We start from the raw sequence: 13,147 nt of genomic DNA on the forward strand, positions 1-13,147 counted from the left end.
AGCTACCTCACCATCTAGGACTCGCCATTATGCAAGACACCACCGCCATTCAAGGAGGGGACTGATACTCACATAGTGCTTCACTTTGCCATAGGTCTTCAAGGGAAACTGCTGAAATATTCAACCCGTACAATGCAACAATCTAAGCAGAAGTCTCTGAACTCTGACAATTACCAATGGTTTTGACTAGCCTCTTTCTGCCATATACCAGCTGTCTCCAACTAGCCCTCCCACATGCATTGACTAGTCAGCCACAGTCTTGTGTCATACCTCAGCTGGATCTGTGTTAGCATTGCTTTCTGTACTCTGCAACTCCCACCCCCTTCGCTGTGGTTCTCTGAAGGAAAAATTGTCTACTCCTCTGTCCAACAGCCTCTGTTTTTAACTACCCTGCTTTGAACTGTAATAATCCAAACATATTAACCTTGGAGCTTTACTCAACTTGGCCCAAGCATTCCCCTTCAACTGCACATTGTTATTGCAACATGGCAGGACTACTGGATGATCAGAAATAAAATTTGTGCTAGGTTTTTTGTATACTTTACATAGTCAACCACAGTACTTCCGTATCAGATGGTTTTGCCAGCAGTTAATTTTCCATACGGTGGATTCTGCTCAAAATGTCAGCTGCTGAGCTGCACAATCCTACTACACATATTCAGAACTAAAGCTTAGGGAAAACCAAAACCCACTTCCTTCCAAATAATGGCTGATGACTGAAGCCAGTCCCTTCTCCCTTTCTGGGCCTCTTTGATTATGATCAAGTCACTAGGAAGAAGCAGTTTTCCTAAAAGCTGCAGCTGTTTTGTCAACATAATGCCTTAACTGCAAACAAGTTTAGGAACTAATGTTGCCAGTTTCCATGTGGTTTAAGAATGCAAAGGTCAACAGCAACATTCCCAAGCATTTGTGTTTCAAATATGAAGAGTGACATATTTTGAAATCTAATTCTTAATTTGTAATAAGTACTGTAGAAAATAGACAACAGAAAACCCTGGGGAGCAGGAAATGGACCTCCTGCAAGATGCAGAGAGCAAGGAGACTGCCTGCAACACAACAAGTACTATACGGCCTTGCAGCTAATAAATAGGAACAACCTAAAGCTACATGAACTCTGACCCCTCAAGTCTCCAACATCAAAGAACAGGTAGGTTCTCACTTCATTTTATTACTCCGTAAACAAGAGAGATGGTTACATTCAAAGTGTGTTACAAGTTAAAGCAGAGAATGAATATGGTACATCACATCTTTCATTCTGAAGCATGCAGCATTTTATTTCTTGACTATACTTTTGTGTACCAAACACTGATTCTTTAGTTGCACATGTGATGTAAAACCAGTCACTTTCCCCACTGCAGTCAGAGACCTGCCTCAGTACATTTTCAGCCACCTTGTATATTCCCAGGCTTTATACCGGCTCCAAGCCTACCACATGACACCACTCCTTCTCCTAGGTTAACTGAAGAGATCACCTTACATTAGAAAAGAAGCAGCTGGGGAAGAAAAGGCGTATTTAAACGTGCATGCAATGGGAAATTACATACTGTACTTTGTGCAAGACAATATTTCTCTATTTTAAAAAAGAAAAGAGTATGTGTGGGTCTGGGAAAGTAAAAACATCAAGAAGCAGTAATTTCTTCAAAATGAAAATATTCATAAAGATTTTTTTTTTTTAGAGTCCTCGTATTTCTTAGGAGCACAGACTGCAGTTGAGAGGAAAAAACCCAAAACCACACAACTCCAATCACATAATTGCCAGACTTTAAAAACTGTCTTAGTCTGTGGTATCTGACTACAAAATACATTAGTAGGAAGATTATTCAAGAGAAAATAATTGTTTTTATCTTTCTGTTTTAAAAATTGAGTATTAAAAATAAACACATTTAGCAAGCTGATGTAATGTAAAAATTTCAATACTTACTGCGTAGGAGCCTATAAGGAATGCAGCATTTGCTTGTTTTTTCTGATCAAAGCCAGTATAATGAATTATTTTCTTTCTTATCAATGAAAATGACTGTATAAAAAAATGAACAAGGTTATGGTTTGGCATTTTAGGCTTTTCACACCTTCTTTTATAAACTTAGAGGAATGCAAGGGTCTGTTTACTGACTTTCAGACACTTGTATTCAGAGGACCAAGTATACTGTAGATCAGTCACTCAAAAGCTTTGGAAAACTCTACTGCATCCTCACCTAGATTGTTCCAGTATTTTTCCCAGTATCTAGCCTCAGTAATTTTAAATACAAATTACAGTAATCTTTCTCCTTGAATGCATTTACTATTACTAACTTCAAGCTCTATGTAACAGATATGCACTTTTGAGAAGTAAATACAAAGTGGTATTCACAAAAACATCACAGGCATGTTAAAGTTGCAATAGTTTTGAAAACAGAATTTAGAGTTTTTTTGTTCTTCAAGAAAACCTGACTCCAGATAAATCGACGGGTAGTCGTTTCTAAGGATCAGAACGACCAGAAAATATACGCTTAGATTAAATATTTTGAAAATATTTCTAAACTTTTATAATAAATAACTTTTTCAATTTCATCTCAGCCTGGCATACAGTTTCAAAAATTACCTCAGAAAAGGGGTGGAATGGCACTACCAATAGGACGGACACTTACATCTGTGGTGGCAACAAAAACTATCCCCTAACTGGCCCTTGTAACAATTTCTGATGCACTTGAAACTGTATACTTTGGTCAACTGCTAAGCTACCATAAAATGTCACTATTTAAATAGCAATGTTACTGGCTCAGATGCTATTCAATGCACTCAAGACAAATAAACCCCAGATCACTAGCAGCAGTACCTTCCCAGCAATCCTAACACGCTTCTCTAATATCAAACCCAAGATATTCAAAGGGATTATAATATAGACTTGTGTCATTTCAGAGCATTCTGTAAACAAAAATCATGGAATCATGCCTCTGGTAAACCTGTTCGTAGTGCCACAGGGACAAAGCAAGTCTGAACTACGCAAACTAATACCAGTGACAGACATGAAGGAATGAAAAAAAAAAAAAAAAAAAAACCCACCCAAAAAACTCTGTTAAACTTCTGCATACTTCCCAATTTTAACAGTTCAGTGGCAGTTTCAAGATCTAAGCAGTTCTGAAGAGGCAAACTGTGATTCACATTAATGCTTATAAGCTTTTTTATCTGTCTAACAGGTTTTATACACCAATATCTGTTAGAGGTCAACTAACTTGAAGTCATTCATGTTAATTAATATAGGAACTCTCTGTTTTAAAGACACTATGCTCTATCAGGAACCCAATCCCAAAAATTACTGAGTACCCCTCAGAGAAGAAAATCTGCAGTCGGAGCATGGCAAGTCTCCTCCAGCATGATGCTAGAAACACTATCAAAGATCAAATGATGCTTCTTACTAAAGACATGTCAGGACGAGAAGAGAAGCCTAAGCTGAACAAAAAAACACCTCAAATAAAAATGTGTTGCACTGCACCCTCAAGCTTGCTCAACACTGGCAGATTGCCATGAAAACTGAATTCCAGAGGTGAGCTTTTCCTTTAAAGTCTGTACCCATTTAGCAACTGATCTTTTAGGAGCTTAACATTAGTCACTGCCACAGCGATGCATCTTCTGAATCTTAAAAGTAAGCAAGTTTTCCCTCCTGATCCTCCTTCTCCCTAAATTCACCTTGATAAAATTTAGCTTTTATGTTAAAAACGTAGCTGGATTAGGAACCCAGGAAAGCACCTGAAGGAAAAAAAAAAGAAAAAACCAAACTTTTGGCCTATTTGTTTCTGTTCTTTACAAGCCAAGAATATTGAATAAAAATCCCCAAGTGTTACCTTTAATTTCTTATTTAGCTTGCAGCAGTATCTGTAGACCATTGCCAGATTGAGTGGTCCAAAGTCTGCATAGAAGCTGGTAGGAAAAAGCAGGAAAATTGTACATGACCTCTGTAAATGCCTTTTTTTTCCAATCAGATGCACAAAGCAAGGAGTAATAATATACATGTGATACATACGCATCATTCTAAAAACAAGAATGCCTTCTTATATACATACTATTTTGTTGGAGGAAACAGTTTTGTCATCTTTAAATAGGGAGTAAAACTTTTTTCTTTGTTTTCTACACATCACCACTCAAAGCCAAACTGGAATACTCAAGGTTTGAAAAACTCTCACTAGAGCATCACTCTGTGACACCAGTTTAGAAATTCTATTTTAAGAGCAACTCAACTTTAAAATAAGGCAGTTAATATTGCTAAAGAAAAGTGAACACACAGAATAAAGATTGATTAGTACTTTGAAAAACATAAGCATGCCCTCAGTCAAAAATATTTAAAGAATTAGCAGCATTCCAGGTCATGTACAAAGGCATACACTGTTCACTACAGGGGAAATAATATATCCATTGTCAGCTCATAAAGGCTTGAATTGATTTTGCCAGTTTTTTCTCTCATTCTAGGAAATTTAGACATTCCACTTAATACTTGAACAACTAAAGACATCCCCTTCAGCGTGGTAGTGCAGCGCACACTTCTGAATATATATTGTTGCATCATGTTCCTGTGTCTTCTAACAAGAATGGGTACAATGAAAGCTTCTGCTTTGAAAAGATATTTAAGAAATCCTGATGGGAAGCCAAGAAACCATTCTAAGACATATAAATCATCATGGCAGATAAGTCTGAGATGACCAAACTCATGTAATTAGTTCTATAATGGGAATGGTATGTTTCCCTCAGCTACATTTAAAAACAGAATGTCAATTAGACTGGTTCCTCACTGCTGTTGTTCCGACTAATTTATTTCTGTAAAAAACAGGAAAAAATAAGTCTGTACTTACTTCTCATACACAAGTTCATCATCTGTGCAGAAATAATGAGTATTTGCAGCTCCACTCTTTGGTTTTTGGCAGAGAATTGCAAAATAAAGGCGATCTGAAATGCAAGAAAATTTAAAACTTTTATAAACATCACACTTTTCTGCTGAAAGTCTTAAGTATTACCTGTCAACAAAGCAACTTTAAATGGTTTTTAAAATGAACCAAATCTTCTTTTAAGTATTATTGAACTAGATATTATTTTTACTCTGGAGTTAAGCAACAAGGCACACAAAGATTGAGGCTTTTTGCTCAGCAGTGTTCCCGTAATCCACAGCTCTTTAATGTTCTTTCCCAAACAAAGCGTTCCCAGGAAAGCTACCCGTTTGATGACTTTGCAATACAGCAGGAGCCCGACTTGCACCCACGCACACAGCAGAGACCCACCTCCTTTTGGCAACAGACCCTACGTGTTACACTCCAAATACCAACACATAACCCCTTGCTCCCACAACTAAGTCACAAATCCCTTGGTACCTCACAGCATCTACAACACAGCGAAGCGCACTCAGGCTGAAACACAGGCACTTTCCATTTTTCCATAAGACGATGATTTTGACAGCAGTGTCATGCAATTAAAGCCTGTGGGCGACAGAGGCTGGAGGCATGTGAGGGGCGAGGCAGCAACCCACCACTGCCCATGGGAGCACCAGCGCAGCCGCCACCTGGACATCCCTACCCACATCCCCATCCCCACCCCGGCTGCCCCCGAAAGACTGCGTGCATGCGGGCAGGAGGCACCCTGCACTTGCCCTCGCTTCCTTTGTTAAGCTGAGGGGGAAAACCACCACTGGTATTCACATAGATATAAATTATTTTTATGGCTAGGGGAACTGTAGCCCCAGTGAACTTTAAACACCGACTGTGCTGCTGCTGTAAATTGCTGTGCTTGTGGTAATTGGTCAATAAAAATTAAGGCCTTGCACAATACCACAGCAACGCTTTCCTTCCTCCTACTTAAAAAAAAATATCATTATAAAATACATGGATTAAAATTCAAGCCTAAAAGGAAAGATTTTATTTTTTGCAAAATAATTGCCTGGAACATATATATTAATTAAATATCAAAACAGATCACCTGCATATAAATGTGTAATTTCTGATAAAGACAAACGGTATTTCCCTTTCCAGAAAACAGGAAAAAAAATCACTTCATGCTTCAAAACAAAATCCTCCATGACTCACACCTTGGAATCATTACTTGTATCTTGAAAACACACAGTAAGGTACGCCATGAAAGGAGTCCCCATGCTTGTATTCCAACACTCACATGCTCAGTGCTCACCTACGTACAGCAATATCTCGGGGCGTGGAGGCAGACAACCCCACCAAAAAGTGTACTTTTGCTAAATGCACACTTCAGTACAACAGTTGCCTGATGTGAATGGTTTGGCTTAAACATTTACAGGTCAGATGTAACCAATGGGAGGTACAGCAACTCCTAAGCAACTCAGGCACCTACTCCCTTACTCTCTCAGCAGAAGCAAGGCACCAAACTTGCTTATTTCATTTCCAGTAGGCCCATCCTGCAGGCACAGCAGCTGCAGTACTAGCTGGGATGTGCATTACCTGCTTAGGAACTTCTGCACCTCCCAGCATTTACCAACGCATCTCCTGAAAACAAGGCACAGGATAAAATTCACAGTAATGCTGTGCATTTTTAAGAAGTGGCCCTCAAAGGGAAATACGTGTGGAGAAGCAAGTGCATTGATATGCCAACTGGACGCAAAATACGCTATGTGGAAAACTGTTTCACAGAAAAGCAGATCTGGGAAAGCGTTTAGGCTACACTTTGCGGGCGGAGGGAGCCCCAGCTTCCCACAACTTGCCTGCATCTGTGCCCACCACTGTGTTACTCCCTGTGCTGTATCGACGTGGATTTGTGTGTATCAGAAACTGTTAACAGGTATCCTAGCACACTATTTAAAGAAAGAAAGAGAGAAAGAGAGAAAGAAAGAGAGAAAGAAAAAAAAAAAAAGCTGCTTTGCTGGTTTACTTCCCTCTGCCCTGAGAATAAGAGCTTAACGTGGGGTGGGGGGAGGAGGACTTGAGGGCAAGGAGGAAGAAGAAAGGAGAACTGAGAGGATATGATAACTAGGGATTGTGTTTAAACTGGCATTGCTAGATTAAACACATCACACTACAGCCCCAAGCTATAATTTCACACCACTTCTAACGTGATTTAATGGCTAGCTGCCACCAGGATCCTTACAAGGAAAAGTTTCCTCCTGAGTTAGCTCACGCAGCCAGCCCACGGGGGGTTAACAGTGGGAATACACAGCCAGAATTTTTCCCTCGATGGCATCTGTCCTTTAGATCCAGTCTCGCTATTGACTTACAGTGAACTCTGCCTGTACATAAACATCCGGGCAGAATGGCTGTAGTGCTGCTCAAACTGACACAGCTTCTTCACATAAACTTTACATAGCTTTTGAAAATACAAAAGCACTACACAAAGAGTAATCCAAAATCCTCAAATACAAAAGGAGGATGGAAATGAAAAGAAATGGTTTTGCCCGGGTCAAAGACCTAAAATAATCCAGCATTTTGCTCCTAAACAGGATCTGGAGTAACAGAATCACTTGCTTCCTCAGCACTCCTACTTTTACTGAAAATCTTCTGCAGCTTTTGCAAAAATGTTCAACAAAAATAAGAATTCCTGTCTTGAGTGAACAGTGTGTACACGGCCTCTTGAATTGCTGTTGGCATTCAGTTCTGCACTGGTATCTCCAGATCGTGCTAATTGCTTGCTATTCTTAGAACACCTTAAAGAAATTCGAGTTTAATGAATTTACAGAACTACCTCACAATAAGAGCAGTGTGTGTCAAAAGCCAATATCCTCACAAGCCAGTCCGCTCCTCGCACTGCTAACAATCACTCCCTGTTATGTAAACAGCAGGCTCCATCTTTTTAACATGTTTCCTAAAAGAAGATTTTAGAAATGAGCTACACAGAGAAGTCCTTTCCCATAGGTTTATTTACCTTTCTACTGGCTTACCAGTCCGGTATCAGACAAATGCTGTATTATTTACCATGCCTGTTTTTACCTAGTTTTTTTGCAAACATATTCCCAGTTCTGTTTACAGGAGCCAACAATTAATGTGTTAATTTTTGAACAGGAGTAACGTGCTGAGAAAGGAGAATTCCTTCACTAAGGATCGGATTGCAGGATGAGGGCTTATACATAAAATACACCAAAGCACTGATGAACTGATTTCACTAGGACTCCACAAAGGTTTGGACTGCAGGAGCAAGGCTTCCATTTTATTACTTTTATGCTTCCTTTGCTAATTTTAGCTTTTTGGTATTTAATCTACATGCAGTGTGCTTGAGCACTTCCAGATTCCTGCAAATTTCTGATAAAAGGTCATCCTAAAACTATCAAACTAGAGCAGACCTTTCTAATAATCTCTCCCAAGAACGACAGAGTAGGGCTCACTGCCTTACAGGCTGCATCTGCACTGCAATTAGGGGATATGACTGCAGTATGTCAGGTATACTTCAATTATACTTAATTTTGTTAGCCTCACATAACAAAACAGAAACATGGACGTCATTGTAGGCAATTAATCTGACTAAGCATCCTATGTGCAACAAAATGAGCCTATGTGCCCCTAACTGAGGACTGTTACCACAGCTTTGCTACTGCTGGTACGCGACCTAGAGAGATTAAAGCCAGCACAAATGTGTCTACACAAGCCATAATAATCACACATCTGACTGCAGTGTGCACACAGGAACAAAAACACTTTGCTTGTTTTTCCCATCTACAGTGTTCTACGGAAACAGACATTTAGAAAACTGAGAGCTACCACCTCAAAATCATATTAATGTGAATGCAGAGATGACAAAATAATCTCCTTCCCTTTACTCTCAATAAGCCTGATGCTTCTCGAAATCTACTGCACAGGCCTTGGAGAAAGACATTTCAGTAATTCAAGAGACAACTAAATACAAAACAGGCACTCGCTGCAGGACACGTCTGCATATGATCAGCAAAGATTATTTCATAAAAAGAGAAATTCTATAGTTCCATTGTTAAACAGATGCCTTAGATGAGAAATTCGGAGGAGACTGACAGTACAACAAAACCCAACATCACTCTGTTTTGAAGTACCAGGAATGAACCAGAGAGTTATTTACAATTGTAAGAGGAGTGTATTTCTAAATCCATATTTGGTACATGGTATTTTGTTGTGTTTGATTTAAAAGACTCCAAAATATTAGGAAGACATATGAGAAAACACAAAAGACAAATTCTGTTGCAATGTCAAGACGAAGAGCAAAATTGTAGGAGATTTTCTTTTTAGTCATTCTATCCTTGAAAAGATTCATTCACTCATCACTATGATATTTCAAATTTAAGTGATGATAGATCTGGCAATTAGAACAAAACCCTGGCCTCTGAAAAGGAAAATGGAAGCACACTAAAAAGCTAAATGAACTTTTTATTTAACAGAAAACCATGAAAAAAAAATTTCACAGCCACGTCATGACTGATCAACAACACTATGTTACTTTACTCAGATAGAGTCCTTGCACTCTGTTGCTCTTGTCTGATATTCAAGACCATTTTACATATGTTCATGCGATGGATGTTTCAGCGATGGATTAGAGACTAAAAGCCTTAAACTCCTATTTAAAATCTTAACTTTGAGAAAGACTCACAAGTATTGAGGTCATATGAATAAAAGAGTAAATACAACTTTTGTTCTGAGATAGTTGTAGAATGAAAACTAATTGAAAGTGTTCATAGTCAAAGTGTTGTAAAGCTCAATGACGCTTGGTAGAAGTGTCCTCAGTATTCAAAAAAAAAATAGTTTTCTACGTAATACACAAAGTGTATAATAACAAGCCCACAATATTAGAAAAACAAAAGACAACTCAATGGTCTGAAAAAAAAAAAAAAACAACACAAAACCAAAAAAACAACCCACCTATCAATGAACATATTAAACCCAGTGCTATTGCATAACAACTCCAAATGACAGTGTAAGTAAAATGATTCTCAATAAAGAAAGAAAGGCATATACAGGACAGCTTAGAGCATGCTTTAAGATGTTAGTTCCTCCATGTAAACAAAGTGGATATACATTTAGCAGCAGGACAAATAAATGTCAAGAAATGCCCCACACTGTTGCATCACTTAGAATTAAATTAAGTTACTGTAGTTACTTCATTTTAGAATTAACTACTGAAAAGAGGTGAGAAAAACACACACCTTTTGTCTGAGGTTTGTGCACTATAATTCCACATGTTCTTTAAATGTTATTTATAAAATCAGAGCAATGACAAAGAAAAGCAGGGAAGGAAAGAAAATCAACAGCTTTCAAGCATCTCACACAGAATTGCTACATTTTCTTTGTATCATACAAATGACTTCTTTCAGGGATCAGACGGATACAGGAATACGCTTCTAATAAACATAAGAAATGCATCCAGTTCCAGCAAATTGAATTCATACCAGCAAGCCTCACGCATTACTTGACAAAGAGAAAACAGTAAGGCTTGCCATGCAGCTTAACAGACCAAAACAAACAATTTTTTACAAGAATAGCTTTCCTGAACTAATCTTAATAGTAAACAAAAATATTTAGATGATTCTGATTAAAAACTATTCAGACATATGGCTGATGCATACAACACATTAGGAAATAAGGAAATGCAATAATTAGTGTAAGTAATCGAGTACAAAATCCATGCAAATAATGGATCACAAACTTTGCTGTTTACAAATGTAACAGGACGCAAGAAAAGATTCATAAATCTTTACAGCTATTTGAGTTTGTTTTCCACCTCTGTCTCTCAGTAAAGACGAAAATGAGGGTAGCCTGCTATGTTCTTAATGAGTTTGGCACTGTTTCTGTAAGAAGGCAAGCTAACACAGATCTCGCAGCCTTTACAGAGGCTAAAATACTTACTAGTATCTCCGTTTGCAAGAATAAGGCCTTACACTATAATCTATCTCCAGTCCAAAAACACTAATTCGTTTCTCAAGACTGCATTATGAGAAGGCAGAACTGACAGTTCAAAACTTGAAATAACTTTTAAAACATCTGAAAAAAAAAGGTCAGCCTCTAGGCTTATTCTTTTAAGGTTTCTCTTTTAGAAAATACATATGATATACAGGCATAATAAAAATTGGACTATAATTGTTCCATTATTGGAAGCTGGTAAACAGCAGCCACTGTATGCAGTGAGAAAAGAAGATCAAGACAAAATGAAATATTATTAAATGTAATAACCTGCCACATTTTAATTGAGTTTGTTATACTGTGTAATGCTGCGTGTGGTGAAATCCCACTGAAAAAACACAAGTCAAAGCCTAGGTCCTCTACTGCATTATTTAAACTCCTTCTCTGGAGGAGAAAACACAGTAATTTAAGGGGCCTATTGATGCCAGATGTGTATCATCAGATCCAAGCAGCTGTAGCATGAGAACAGTTAGACAGACCTGTTTGCTGGAGATCTGAGCTGGACGGGACTGCACAGCATTCTGGGCAGTTAAATTAGTTTGATACCAAAAAGCCATCACCTGCCAAATGAGGGGTTTCTGCATTTAACCTTAAAACTATACCATCATCATTTCCTATATAAACAGTTGCAGTTATAGAAAATACACTTAAGGAGTTATTGTAGCATTATAGTTCCGCATATAAATACACCATTATGTTTCTCTGTGTAGATTAGGCCTAAAATGCTGTATTTCAGGCTGGAGTATTTATTATTTCATTCTCCGACAGTACTGGAGCTTTTAAAAAGAGTAATCTCGTATGCTTTAGGAGTTTACATTCTCCCTACATCACCATGCCCAATTTTAAAAACAAAATCTTACTGTTTTCTAAACATATTGTTATCTAGGAGACACACTAACTAATTTAAGGAACCCCGCTTCTTGGCACAGGTAGGACTGGTGCCCTTTGTCCATGTTTGCTCTCTGTATTTGCTTGCTATGTCTACAGACAACTTCCCACGTCCTTCACAAAGAAGTAGTGAGTGAGGTTTATTTCTTGTTTTTTTAAAGAGAAGTTGCAAATACTGCCACTCTCAGATTCTGACAGAGGACATAAAAAGGATTTTTTAAATAACTTCTTTTTTTTTTTTTTTTTTTTTTTTTTTGCTTTTAGGCAAACTAGACTCAGGCACATCTTTTAGCCAGGGAACTCAAACCGAAATTCCGAATTATTCCGGCAGCGATCCAATACGCTCCTCCACAGAGGCAGGTTCCCGTGCCAAAACAAGGCACGCCTCAAATCACAGGGCCGCGAACAGGACGGAGGACACCGAGCAAACCTGCCCGCAGAAGCCGCTGGCACTCCAGTTGCCAACAGGAGGTGCGACGCTCGCTCGTTATTTTTACCCGTTAGCCAGCACGCACAATATCAGGAGAAAGAGATATATCCCCAACACAGACAGAAGTATGTTATTTTTGCCCCCCCCCGCCCCCGACACGTTTTACTGCTTCAAACACATTTTTTTCCCTTTGCTCTCTCGCAAGCAGAAACAGACTGCACAAGGCAACCGCTCGGTATGGCCAGGGTTATCAAACACCCACGGTATTTGTTTTTCGGGAAGACCTGCCGGGCTAGGCATGCATTTTCAGCGCAGACCTCGCTGTGCGCAACGCCAGTGAGAGGCAGCAACCGACCCCACCGCACAGACGGCGCAGAGGCGGCCGCCGCCGGCCGAGCGCACCGCGGTCCCGGCGGGCACACCGGCCACCCGGGGGAAATCTTCCTGCCCCGGGGACCGCCGCGACGGGCGGGACAGGACGGGACGGGACGGGACGGGACGGGACGGGACACTCCCAGTGGCCCCCGCCCCGTCCCGTCCCGCCGCTAGCAGCCCGGCCCCGACTTGCGCCTCAACTCTCCCGCCACCCGTCGCGCCCCCGCCCCCCCGGCACGCCCCCCTCACCGGCGATCCCCAGGCAGGTCTCCAGCCGGGCGGGGGGCGGCGGCTGCCGCCGCTCCGTTTCGCCCCCCGCCGCCCGCGACACCGCGCCCCGCGTCCTCTTCAGAGCCGGCGGCGCCGGGGCTGCGCGGCGCCGGGCCTCGGCCCAGCTCTTCCGCTTCATGGCGGAGGCGGCCGCGCCGCTACGGTGGGGGCGAGGCGGCGGCCCGCCTCATCCCCGCCTCGCCGCGCCGCTCCCCGCGAGCCTCGGGCCGCCGGAGGGGAGGGACCCCGCGCCGACGGCGGCGGCGGCAGCGGCAGCAGCTGACGCGTATCCCCTCCCACCGCCCCATGCACCTAGGGCCCCCCCTCCGCCCCGAGCCGGCCCCAGCTCCGG

General features: G+C 40.8%; 1 protein-coding gene across 4 annotated transcripts in view; it reads right to left on the reverse strand.

Moving 5' to 3' along the window:
- The window catches only part of CDC14B (cell division cycle 14B), a 51,663-nt gene that overhangs the window by 38,264 nt on the left and 252 nt on the right, over positions 1-13,147 (reverse strand). For 3 of the 4 annotated variants that reach the window (XM_086770746.1, XM_086770743.1, XM_086770745.1), the window contains exons 1-4: positions 12,775-13,055; positions 4,821-4,914; positions 3,819-3,894; positions 1,922-2,014 (exon numbers count right to left, since the gene is read on the reverse strand). In XM_086770746.1, the coding sequence (XP_086626872.1) occupies positions 1,922-2,014; positions 3,819-3,894; positions 4,821-4,914; positions 12,775-12,934 (423 nt within the window). In that variant the 5' untranslated portion in view covers positions 12,935-13,055. Of the gene's footprint in view, positions 1-1,921; positions 2,015-3,818; positions 3,895-4,820; positions 4,915-12,774; positions 13,056-13,147 lie in introns of those variants that run through there. The other variant, XM_086770747.1, reaches the window with a different exon arrangement.

The sequence above is a fragment of the Chlamydotis macqueenii genome, chromosome Z (assembly GCF_036417535.1).
Source record: "Chlamydotis macqueenii isolate bChlMac1 chromosome Z, bChlMac1.mat, whole genome shotgun sequence".
Classification (NCBI taxonomy): Eukaryota; Metazoa; Chordata; class Aves; order Otidiformes; family Otididae; genus Chlamydotis; species Chlamydotis macqueenii.